Source organism: Anneissia japonica, unplaced genomic scaffold (assembly GCF_011630105.1).
Source record: "Anneissia japonica isolate Jap-2015-1 unplaced genomic scaffold, ASM1163010v1 scaffold287748_len1686314_cov196, whole genome shotgun sequence".
Taxonomy (NCBI): domain Eukaryota; kingdom Metazoa; phylum Echinodermata; class Crinoidea; order Comatulida; family Comatulidae; genus Anneissia; species Anneissia japonica.
The window spans coordinates 129,059-142,321 of record NW_022727190.1 but is presented as its reverse complement, the minus strand read 5'-3'; the positions used below and the strand labels follow the sequence as shown (position 1 = coordinate 142,321).

The 13,263-nt window shown below is 38.3% G+C and overlaps 3 protein-coding genes across 3 annotated transcripts in view; all 3 read left to right on the top strand.

Moving 5' to 3' along the window:
• Positions 1-1,081: 1,081 nt before the first annotated feature.
• On the top strand, positions 1,082-4,965 carry LOC117113578 (tubulin alpha-1 chain-like). Its single transcript, XM_033256959.1, has 2 exons — positions 1,082-1,230; positions 2,507-4,965. Exons 1-2 carry the CDS (start codon positions 1,228-1,230, stop codon positions 3,857-3,859), a joined length of 1,356 nt encoding a protein of 451 aa, XP_033112850.1. The 5' UTR covers positions 1,082-1,227; the 3' UTR covers positions 3,860-4,965.
• A 1,166-nt stretch (positions 4,966-6,131) lies between these two features.
• LOC117113548 (tubulin alpha-1A chain-like) lies at positions 6,132-9,737 on the top strand. The gene is made up of 3 exons (XM_033256907.1): positions 6,132-6,278; positions 7,906-8,128; positions 8,241-9,737. The coding sequence occupies exons 1-3, from the start codon at positions 6,276-6,278 to the stop codon at positions 9,368-9,370; spliced, it is 1,356 nt and encodes a 451-aa protein (XP_033112798.1). The 5' UTR covers positions 6,132-6,275; the 3' UTR covers positions 9,371-9,737.
• Positions 9,738-11,656: 1,919 nt separating this feature from the next.
• LOC117113546 (tubulin alpha-1 chain-like) overlaps positions 11,657-13,263 on the top strand; it is a 12,489-nt gene continuing 10,882 nt past the window's right edge. The window contains exon 1 of the mRNA XM_033256906.1: positions 11,657-12,199. Coding sequence (XP_033112797.1) covers positions 12,197-12,199 — 3 coding nt within the window. The 5' untranslated portion in view covers positions 11,657-12,196. The remainder of the gene's footprint in view (positions 12,200-13,263) is intronic.

Below are 13,263 nucleotides of genomic sequence, written 5' to 3'. Positions count from 1 at the left end.
CATGGATCCGCCACTGATAGTGGTATATCCTAATCCTAAATTTTGAACGTTGACCTTCAAAATGTATTTATATAGCATTACCGCAAGACAGTCTATATTATATATCATGATTTATAAACAAGAGTTTCGAGCATCAGCCACCTTTTAGGGTATATACGGCCGACTTATCTGAACCGAATGTCGATCGACGGTGCATCACCAAGAGCACATTATTTGTAGTGTTTTAAATTTTTATATGTATCTCTGTGCATATTTTAGTGTTTTTATAATGTATTTGTGTTATACCTTATTCAATGATCCGTCACTTCCGACGGCCATGTTTTTATGAGTTTGAGATTATCTGCAGTTGCATTGTTCGTAAGCCGTTCTGAATACATAAAAAATGCATATTTTGAAATATGACAACACTGACGATTTTGAGAGTGTACAGGGTAAAATTACAAGCACATCTACAGCGTACACAATAGACCTAGAATATCATGGAGAAGTAAGGTGAAGTAATTCAGGAAACTACCAATACTTTTATGTACAATCTTACTAGTACTATATACGTGTCAAGTAATGCAGTTTATGTGTATGCCTAGATAGATTATGAATATAGGTCAAAAAATTATTGTATACATTTCTAATATGCAATGATAGGCCTATAGCCGGTGGCCGATGTCTTCAACGAGCGGGCCGATCAGCGACGAGAGTGTATGCAGCGGGGCCCGGAGGAAACTCTTGGAAAAAGAAATGGGGTTCAGGGGAGAATCCCCCGGAAGCTCCGACAATTTAGAGATTTGAAATACTTATTTAATCGATTTTAGATCTCTTCACAATCTGTAAAAAAACTATATGGAAACTGTTTTCTCCCCGACGAATTGTTGTTTTCTCCCCGAAAGGAGCAGTTCATCCCCGGCACCCCCTTGGCACAACCCCTACCTAATAATACATGGTATTGTGTACCTATCCGATCACGTTTCATTTAATAATTTTGATCGATTGCCGAGATTGCATCGGGGAGCGGAGTAATGTTCTTTGTAAACTGTAATCGATTGTTTCCTGTTGGATCGTGGTTTCCTGTTGCTAAGGTACATAATACAAACAGATATTATAATACCGTGATCATCACAATATCACCATTCATTTCTTCATCTGCCGTGCATTACTCGGTCCAAGAAGAAACCCAGCGGTTTGAAGATTAACTGATCGTCTTATAGTTTCCCCGTTAAAACAGAACCAAAAATGGTAAGTTTATAATCATCGTATTCTTTAAAGACTATACATTTTAAAGCTACTGTTAGAATCCAGTTTTATTTATTGCTATGCCTACAAATATACTGTAGAAATCGTCTCCCGTTCTCAAATTAGTACTGTATATCTTTGTTTAATTCAAAAAGACAGCAGTGCATGCTGTAGCATACGGTATTCAGTAAATTATGAAATACTGTAGATTTGTAACTGAATAGATCATATTCAATATACACACTGTATTGGTGAACAATGGAGGTTAATTTATTTGGCATGGTCTCACTGTCTTCAAAATGTGAGCGGGAATGTGAGCAATTATTTGAGTATAAAATACCACGCCCTTACTTCAAGATTCCTGGCGAATCATTTGATAACGTAGTGTATGACTAATATACTGTCAAACAAGTAAGCCTATGCCTATATAGGTTTACGGATAGGTTTGTCTTCCGTACTTGAAATACTAGATAAATGCATGCATTCTGTTGATTTAATTGTCCAAATTGTTGACAATTGATTGATGATTGATATATCAATAAATAAACCAATCGGTTTATCACCGACGCATGCCAGTTATTATCGGTTGTTGGAGCAGCTTGGTGGTGACTGTCATCCAACATAATGAACAATCACGAATAATATATATGAATAATTGATAATTAATATAAAATTCAGTGGATTATCTATTGATAACACGGGGAGTGATGTGAAGGGATTAGGTGAATGGATCTACCTACCTAAGAAAACAAAGGGTTATGGGGTAATTCTGGACGTCTTTAAAACATGCTTTTATACAGGCCCGTATCCAGGGTGGGGGGTTTATGGTTCGGGAGAACTCCCCTTTTATAGCAAACCCCCTTCTTTTCTGGCGAAACACCCTCTTTAAATTTCCCAAATAAGTCCTCCAACCCAACTAATGCACTGCAGACCCACCCAGACACAGACAATTTCAAACATATCTGATTTTATAGCATTATTTAGACCCATAAAGCACACAAAAATGCTCTTGCTTTGGTGGTTTCGCCGACCCAACCGGGGCTTCGACTGTGGACCTCACGCCCAGAAAACCCTCCCTTGGAAGAACCTGGCTACGGGCCTGTTATAAATGTAATGGCACTATTATATACAGTATATAAAATAATAATAGATATATAAATAATAATAATAATAATAATAATAATAATAATAATAATAATAATAATAATAATAATAATAATAATAATGATAATAGTAATAATAGGCCTAACAATAATAAATAATTTTATTAAAATTTCAGCGTGAGTGTATTTCCATCCATGTTGGTCAAGCCGGTGTCCAGATGGGCAATGCCTGCTGGGAGTTGTACTGTTTGGAGCACGGTATCCAGCCTGACGGACAGATGCCAAGTGACAAGACCATCGGAGGAGGTGATGATTCCTTCAACACCTTCTTTAGTGAAACTGGTGCTGGTAAACACGTCCCTCGTGCTGTGTTCGTCGATCTTGAACCAACCGTCGTTGATGAAGTCCGAACTGGCACCTACCGTCAGCTTTTCCATCCCGAGCAGCTAATCACTGGCAAAGAAGATGCTGCCAACAACTACGCCAGAGGCCATTATACCGTCGGCAAAGAACTCATCGACATGGTTCTCGACAGAATCCGGAAATTAGCAGATCAGTGCACTGGTCTTCAGGGATTCCTGATCTTTCACAGCTTCGGTGGTGGCACTGGATCCGGTTTCACTTCACTTCTTATGGAACGTCTGTCTGTTGATTATGGCAAGAAATCCAAGCTTGAGTTCGCCATCTACCCAGCGCCTCAGATTGCCACTGCAGTCGTCGAGCCATACAACTCTATCTTGACCACACATACAACCCTCGAACACTCAGACTGTGCCTTCATGGTCGACAACGAAGCCATCTACGACATCTGCCGAAGGAATCTCGACATCGAAAGACCAACCTACACTAATTTGAATCGTCTGATTGGCCAAATTGTATCATCCATTACTGCGTCTCTTCGATTTGATGGTGCATTGAATGTGGACTTGACTGAATTCCAGACCAACTTGGTACCCTACCCACGTATTCACTTCCCTCTCGCCACATATGCCCCAGTCATTTCAGCCGAAAAAGCTTACCACGAGCAGCTGACCGTTTCAGAAATCACCAGCGCTTGCTTCGAACCAGCCAACCAGATGGTGAAATGTGATCCACGTCATGGAAAATACATGGCTTGCTGTCTGTTGTACCGTGGTGACGTTGTACCAAAAGATGTCAACGCAGCCATTGCTACCATCAAAACCAAGAGAACCATCCAGTTTGTTGACTGGTGTCCAACTGGTTTCAAGGTAGGCATTAACTACCAACCTCCAACAGTGGTACCAGGAGGTGACTTAGCCAAAGTTCAACGTGCCGTGTGCATGTTGAGCAACACCACAGCCATCGCCGAGGCATGGGCTCGTCTTGATCACAAATTCGATTTGATGTACGCTAAGCGTGCTTTCGTACATTGGTACGTAGGTGAAGGTATGGAGGAAGGAGAGTTCTCTGAGGCTCGTGAAGATTTGGCAGCCCTGGAGAAGGACTACGAAGAGGTCGGCGTGGACTCTGTCGAAGGAGAAGAAGAAGAGGAAGGAGATGAATATTAAACAAAGAAACATACTATAGAAGTTGCAATATGGTATTTTTACAAAAACGTAAAACCATACATTATTTATACAACTGTACTTTTTAGTTATTTATGGCTATTTTATACGAAAACAATTATCATGTTTAAGTTCAGTTTAGTCATGTGCTGATTTTAAATTGACTGAGCAAATGATGATGGTATTAATAATAATAATAATAATAATAATAATAATAATAATAATAATAATAGTTAATAATAATAACAATAATAATAATTAATAATGATAATAATAGGCCTAATATTAATATAAAAAAATGATGTTAAAAAAATGCACATAATAATAATAATAATAATAAGACCACGGTAATACTAATGACAGTGGCGTAACGCATAAGCGCTCTCGTGCGGCGGTCCGCAGGGCCCCTGGCCCCTAGACTCCTAAGGCCCCTCCCCTAACCACATGGTCCTCGATCTAGCATCCTGACCAAAAGGGTTTTGTTGATACATAACAGCATAATGTATCTCTAACATCGACTGTATATCATACTATTTTAAATTTTAAATCTGAGTGCAATTTCCGGCCATTTAGGGGTGTCGTAAACATAAATTTTCTTACCTCATCCAAACCATGTTGGGGCTGAGGTGGTATTGACCCTTTATCAGTGAAAGTCTCTCTGGGCCCTATTAAACATTCCTGGATTCGCCACTCATATCATATCATTTATTTTGTCTTTAAAAACATTTAGAATACAATGACAAACATAATTAAAACGAACATGCACCTAAAATCCCACAATGGAATTTGCGAAAAGGGACCCATGAAAAGGCCCCCACTTTCAGAAAGCCACAGGGCCCCCGACCCCATCGTTACGCCCCTGACTAATGAAAATAATAATAATGTTAATAATAATAATAGTAATACTACTACTACTACTACTACTACTACTAATAATAATAATAATAATAATAATAATAGGCCTATTAATAATAATAATGCTGTTAATAATAAAGGCGTATAATAATAATAGTAATGATAACGATGATAATGGTAATGATGTTGGTAATTGCAATTATAATGATACTGTTATGGTAATGGTAAAAATGATGATAATAAAAGAAAAGCAATTTGCACAGATGTTTTTATTATACCTTTCCTGAACTGAACCCATTTTAGTCTTGCATATATAATAATGATGATAGAATGAGTATTAATGATGATGTTGATGATGGTCATGACTGGACGATATTATGATTATGATAATGATTATATTATTGATGATGGGATGAGGATGATGATATTGACGATAATAATAGTGATGAAGAGCAGCGATAAAGATTTAGAGTTTCAATCAACATCGGTGATGATAAGATTCAATATTTAAATGCTCATATCCTACAGCTTCATGGCTTTGCTTCTACAAAAAGTCCCCACAACAACTATTCCCAACTGATCCCCAACAAAAGCATCAACCGGCCCTGCGGACCTCTGGCTCTGATCATCTTCCTTAATGAATTCTGGTATAACGGATCTAATAACAATGGCGGGCATGGCGGATACTCGAGTAAACGGAGATGCAGGAATTGATTGAGGCAGTTGTATTATAAAGTTAAAAGGACGATGCCCTTGAGGCTTGAGCAGATTCTCCCGCTTGGCAGATCGATGTAAGTTAATGAACCAATTCGCAACCAACACTTTCTTCCAATTAAAGATGTACAGCTGCGACGAATAAATGTAATAAATAACTACACAAAGTTAATTTATCCACCGTTAAAGATGTACTATCAGTCAAAATGCAGGAAAATGCCTCAATAAAAAAATAATAAATTTGGATAGCTTATTTAAAAGAATCAAATAGATTATTACTATAGCTTCCACAAAGCATCAGACCAAAACTCATTTGTTTTCACCGATTATACAGATATTTACTACAACAAAATCCACAAATTGACTGGTAATCAATATAAGGATTAAAGATAAATTGAAGATTTTTAAATATTCAAAAACAATATCCTAAATCTTTAAGCGTGGCACATCATTTTATTCTGGATGCCTTAAATGTACCCAATCCCAAAAAGTAGGCAAATAATAATTCATACGACATGCCCTTTTCACCCCTATAACCGTATTATTTTCAAGTGGCCAACTGTTGTAATTTTTAAATCAATTGGAACTTCGATAAAAACCATGACGACATCGGAGTTTATTTAACTAACAAGGTAACTGAACATCGGATTGGACTATAGCTGTGATAGGCCTGCGATAAATATTTCCGACGATGACGATCGACTCCCCGCGTGACGAAACCTTTATAAGGTGACCCGGTATTCAATCGTCATTCTTTTTCATCCTGCCCTCATTACAAGCGGCCTGGTGAGGAAAAGCCTTCAAGCTCAAATTTGACAGCTTTTACGTCGAAATAAAAAACAGTGCAATCATGGTAAGTTTTATACAGATGCTTTAGACCAGTAATTGATAGAGTGGGAGATTAATGAACATGAATGTATCCTGTATGTTTCATTTGGCTGATTAAGCTTTACGATCATCGCTCACGCGCTATAGGCCTACTGGTTGTAGACATTACTATGTAAAATGTATCACTTCCGGCTGCCATACATAATGGAAAAAACATGTTTAGACGTTCGCGTTTGCGAAATCCAGTTTACTATTCACGGTGTGGTTTTATGCAATTGGTCATTGTTTCCAATGCCCGCGTCAATTGAAGTCGATCAGTAGGCCTATCTGATTACTATTTAATTAATATGCACCATATTAATTGAACACTGCAGAACGACCTGACCTGCCTTGGTAGGCGACATTTATAGCTGCAACGTTAAGTGTATGTATATAATATAAACGTCATGTGGCTCAGAACGTGATGATCGCACGACAATTCTCGTTGATTACATTGCCATATTTTCACGTTGTACACTTTATGGTACACTGTAAATATGCATTCTAGTTTGCACAAGTTGGAGTTCAAATAAAGGTGGTTCTGTATTCTATAGGCTTATCTATAACCTTTAACCAATGTACATTATTTGCTTGCTACGTCATTGCTTTATTGGTACCGTGCCCATTGACCCATGGCTGTTACTATAGATACCATCCTCACTTGTGTAGCAGTAGCAGCAAGAAGTTAAGCTATTTATTTAGATAATAATATTAAGCCTAATTAATCTGTAAATATCCCAACATTACTTTTTATGACAATTTAACATTGACCACCACCACCCACCCCCAACCCCACCATTTTTAAACTCAGTCTGTGGGAAGGTTTTATTAAGGGCAAACCGGTATTGCAGCGTTAATATAGGATAGGACAATCATAAATCATGACTTTATTGTTCGAATGGCTTAATGTATCAGTAGTGTCATGTCAAATAGAATTATTCTTTTTCAACTTTTGACTATTCAAAGGGATTTTTACAAAGACACACGTTCTGTGAGTCATCATTCCTCCGTGACCTGGGTTCTAAAGGAATGATGATTAAAAACGACCCGAGGGTCTTATCTGAATTTGCCAGCCTTGGGGTACTCACACTCTATTTCAAAATTGGTAGCAGCGTGACCTCTTAGAAAAGTCAAGGGTGGACTTATAAATTGAGTGCATATATGACGTCACTGTATACCAATATCACATTGATATTATGTAAATAATAATAATAATAATAATAATAATAATAATAATAATTCTGGATTTATATAGCGCCTCAGGCACTTGAACATTATTACCCCCGGATCACTGGATCAAGCACATATGGAACACACACTCAAGCCCCATGGGGGAATTCCATAATGTTGCAGCTGTATTCAACGCAGGTTGTGTTTGAACCTACCCACTTGTACTCCTGGGTGGAGAGAGACAACTGTACGTACCGGTACATTAAAGTTCCTGTTTGCAATTTTCGTTTTATATATATTGATACAATTTCTACAAGTACACTTTATTCATGGAGGTATAGCAAGTTAATATCTCCATGCTTTAATGGCAATATTTGCCTAAATATAAAACTATATTGTACAGTATCTTTATAATTGTCGAATGACCTTTATTATATCTTCAGCGTGAAGTAATCTCAATCAATGTCGGTCAAGCCGGTGTCCAGATGGGCAATGCCTGCTGGGAGTTGTACTGCTTGGAGCACGGTATCCAGCCTGATGGTCAGATGCCAAGTGACAAGACCATCGGAGGTGGTGACGATTCCTTCAACACCTTTTTCAGTGAGACTGGTGCTGGTAAACATGTACCGCGTGGCGTGTTTGTTGATCTGGAACCAAGTGTTATTGGTAGGTTAAGATGCTTGTCGTGACAAAAATAAAAATGTGACATTTAAAGTTTACTGTATTAGTTCATCACTTCAAAAAACGGTTTGTTATAATTTAAGATGTTTATTTATAGATGAGGTCAGAACTGGTACCTACCGTCAACTTTTCCATCCCGAGCAATTGATCACCGGTAAAGAGGACGCTGCTAACAACTACGCCCGAGGTCACTACACCGTCGGTAAAGAACTCATCGACATGGTTCTTGACAGAATACGTAAATTGGCAGATCAGTGCACCGGTCTTCAGGGATTCCTGATCTTTCACAGCTTTGGAGGTGGAACTGGATCTGGCTTCACTTCACTCCTCATGGAACGTCTGTCTGTTGACTATGGCAAAAAATCCAAGTTAGAATTCGCAATTTACCCAGCCCCTCAGATTGCAACTGCAGTCGTCGAGCCATACAACTCTATTTTGACAACTCATACAACCCTTGAGCACTCGGACTGTGCATTTATGGTCGACAACGAAGCCATTTACGACATTTGCCGACGTAACCTCGACATCGAAAGACCAACTTACACCAACTTGAACCGATTGATTGGTCAGATCGTATCCTCAATCACCGCATCTCTTCGATTCGATGGTGCATTGAATGTGGACTTGACAGAGTTCCAGACCAACTTGGTACCATACCCACGTATCCACTTCCCTCTCGCCACCTATGCCCCAGTAATCTCAGCCGAAAAAGCTTACCACGAACAGCTTACTGTCGCAGAGATCACCAACGCTTGCTTCGAGCCTGCCAACCAGATGGTGAAATGTGATCCACGTCATGGCAAATACATGGCTTGTTGTCTGTTGTACCGTGGTGACGTTGTGCCAAAGGATGTCAATGCAGCCATCGCTACCATTAAGACGAAGAGAACCATCCAGTTCGTCGACTGGTGTCCAACTGGATTCAAGGTCGGCATCAACTACCAACCGCCAACCGTGGTGCCAGGAGGTGACTTGGCCAAGGTACAGCGTGCCGTGTGTATGCTGAGCAACACCACAGCCATCGCCGAGGCATGGGCTCGTCTTGATCACAAATTCGATCTGATGTACGCCAAGCGTGCTTTCGTACACTGGTACGTGGGTGAGGGCATGGAGGAAGGAGAGTTCTCTGAGGCTCGTGAAGATTTGGCAGCTCTGGAGAAGGACTATGAAGAGGTTGGCGTTGACTCACTGGATGGAGAAGAGGAGGAGGAGGGCGAGGAATATTAGAAATGGAAGTTGCAAAACAAGACATTCATATATTTTAAATGGCAATGCTACTAATACTAGACTGGTTTATAGTAAATATTTTACCTGGTGTTTTACCTTTATTTCTGACAAATAAATACAACAATTTCTAAAACAAACTGCTTTTATATAACCAAAAGAACAAGTGCACCCACATTTTTCAAGGACTGGCCTAACTGTCGTTTGAGAAATTCATTGTTTAAATTAATGAGGAACTTTCGACTATGCTTTTCTAGAGGTGGTTAAAATCAATAATGATTATAATAATATTATAGTACACATCCTGAATTTCCAACGAGCTTGTATTCTGTACAATAATGGTGACGTATTAAAAAAAAAAACAACGATATTTGGCACTGAGTACAATTTCTTTTTAAAGAATTTCAAGGCTCTTTTAATACAGTTTTTATCGTACAATACATCTCTCTTCGTTAAAAATGGACACAATAGTATGTTAGGCCTACACAAACAACAAACATAGTGTTCCTTCCATTTTATTGTTCGCAGTCATTTGAGGGGCGATTATTCGAGAGTGCGTTTACTTGAGGGGAGGGGGTTTTACTCAAAGTGTGGCGTGTGTTTGAATAAATAATTATGTTTTTGATTGCACATATCCGATTGCCTACAAAGACAACTGAAAAGGGATTTACATAGGAAAGGATGTTCTTTTGGGAAAAAAGGGTACCGTACAAGGAAAAACGAAGTACAGAATTGAAGTAAACAACAGTTAGAATAGAAGCCATTGTAGGCCTACTGGTACATTATAAATTTTGAGACTATTTTATATCAAAACAACTATTAACAAGTTAATTTGATTGATTATCGCATTCACTATGCCGACAACCATGTCATTAATGAATACGCGTTCTTATAATAAATCACTGATGTTTAATAACAATTGATGGACAACGTACTGTCCAGATATTCAAATCCGAAATACCTACTCGATATTATAATAACTATAAAGCCTTTGATACCCAACGCCTTGCGTCATATTTACGGTCAGCGAAACTTGGAGGCCTACATTATTTAGCGCTTTGAGCGGGCATATTATATTTATAATATTAGATAACATTTTCTGTACAGTACTGTATTATTATCGGTATCATTAATATAATTATTAAAATCTTTTTATTATTTGACGTCGTGCAGCGGGCGGATAATTCCGTCTTGTGTTTGCGAAAGGTAGGCGGATGGATGGAAAAACAAACAAACAGCCAAACACATATCTGTTATTCTAGATGAACTAGATTTTCTACGTGATATTTCGGGTTTAGGTTTTGAGATATAGAGGCAGTTTAATTAAAATAAGATTGTTTGTCTTATGTCACAAATGTACTTCTTTTTCTAACCCGTTTTGTTTTACACTATATAATTATATTTCTAATGGCTCCGGCTGGAATAAATATTTAAATGACATACTATATACATAATTGGCACAATACAATGTGCTTGAAGATCATTATATAAATGTATAACCTCGCATGCGCGCTAGCCTCAGAATACGCCCTGCAACACAATGTAGTTTGACGTGTGGGGGCGTTTAATACATGCTTCAAGTTATCAGCCTGATTGAAGTCAGTCGTCATTAGTCTCCCATCATAGGCGGACCAAGTGTTAACTGTTATTAGAATATTCAAACACAATCTCCATATTACCTGTAATAATGGTAAGTTCTACACACGTAAACTATTCTTGTTCTAATATGTCGCCGATTACATTAACCAAGTTATTATTTTTTGGAGACGCTTATAGCGCCGGTACGGTTAAAACACCAGGCTTGTAATAATATGAACAAAAGTTAGTTTTGATTAATGTGAAATTAGTTTCTTAACACCAACATGTACGTTTTCGTGCCCACAAACCTTTATACAAAACATATCCTTCTCATACACTCTCAAATATAGAAAACAGGCTTCAAGTATTCTGGCGGATACTCGAGTAAACGGAGATGCAGGAATTGATGAGACAGTTTATAAAGTTAAAAGAACGATGCCCTTGAGGCTTGAGCAGATTCTCCCGCTTGGCAGATCGATGTAAGTTAATGAACCAATTCGCTACCAACACTTTCTTCCAATTAAAGATGTACAGCTGCGACGAATAAATGTAATAAATAACTACACAAAGTTAATTTATCCACCGTTAAAGATGTACTATCAGTCAAAATGCAGGAAAATGCCTCAATATAAAAATAATAAATTTGGATAGCTTATTTAAAAGAATCAAATAGATTATTACTATAGCTTCCACAAAGCATCAGACCAAAACACATTTGTTTTCACCGATTATACAGATATTTACTACAACAAAATCCACAAATTGACTGGTAATCAATATAAGGATTAAAGATAAATTGAGGATTTTTAAATATTCAAAAACAATATCCTAAATCTTTAAGCGTGGCACATCATTTTATTCTGGATGCCTTAAATGTACCCAATCCCAAAAAGTAGGCAAATAATAATTCATACGACATGCCCTTTTCACCCCTATAACCGTATTATTTTCAAGTAGCCAACTGTTGTAGTTTTTAATCAATTGGAACTTCGATAAAAACCATGACGACATCGGAGTTTATTTAACTAACAAGGTAACTGAACATCGGATTGGACTATAGCTGTGATAGACCTGCGATAAATATTTCCGACGATGACGATCGACTCCCCGCGTGACGAAACCTTTATAAGGTGACCCGGTATTCAATCGTCATTCTTTCTCATCCTGCTCTCATTACAAGCGGCCTGGTGAGGAAAAACCTTCAAACTCAAATTTGACAGCGTTTACGTCGAAATAAAAAACAGTGCAATCATGGTAAGTTTTATACAGATGCTTTAGACCAGTAATTGATAGAGTGGGAGATTAATGAACATGAATATATCCTGTGTTTCATTTGGCTGATTCTATTTTATTTTCTCCATGGGCTGATTAAGCTTTACGATCATCGCTCACGCGCTATAGGGATAGAGCGAGACGTAAGTCAGCCACGCTTTGCAAAGCAGCCAGGCTTTGCAAAACAGTGACGTAGGCTTGGCTCTTCCATTTTTAACATAGGGAAACTTTTTTTGAAGGTAGTATCGCGTCATTTTACGTCAAACCGTACAAGGTTTATGTCGAAAGTCAATTTACCTTCGCAAAAATGGTATCGCCCAGGCTATTCTTTGGCATTAACAATTTTGCAATGCAGGCTGCTTTTTGCAAAGCGTGGCTAACCTCGCCTCGCTGCCGGTCTGCAGCAGGATGCAATTGCCTTTGTTTGGAACATGTTCTTCCTAGTTCCTCCTTATTATGGTATGGAACGTAGGGAGTGCCTTCTATGGAACGCCGTTACTGCCTTTGGTGGCTCTTTTCCGTTCGGCGCATTTTCTATTCAGCCGTTTTACCATTACGTTCGGTGCTTTTACATTACGTTAGGTGCTTTTTACATTACGTTCGGTGTTTTCACATTACGTTCGGTGCTTTTTACATTACGTTCGGTGCTTTTTAGCAAATGCGCCGAACGGAAAAGAGCCACCAAAGGCAGTAAAAAACTAAAAAAGCCCTAAAAAATGCGCGCCGAGCGCGCAAAATATTTTTGTGTTTAATTCTAATTTCGTCGGAATTGATGAAAACTCCCTAAAGTGTGCAATTTATGGGGAAATTGGCCTACCGTAACATGAAATGCGCGCAAAGAATTTGAGAATTTTAGGCACTTTCAGAGGATGCATTTGTCAAGGGGTGGGGAAAGATTTTCCAAAGATGGATATTTTCCCCTTTACCCCGGTGTTTTTAATTCTAATTTTGTTGGAATTGATCAAAACTCCCTAAAATGTGCAATTTTTAGAGGAAATTGGGCCATGTTAACAAGAAATGCGCGCGAAATTTGAGGTTTTTAGGCA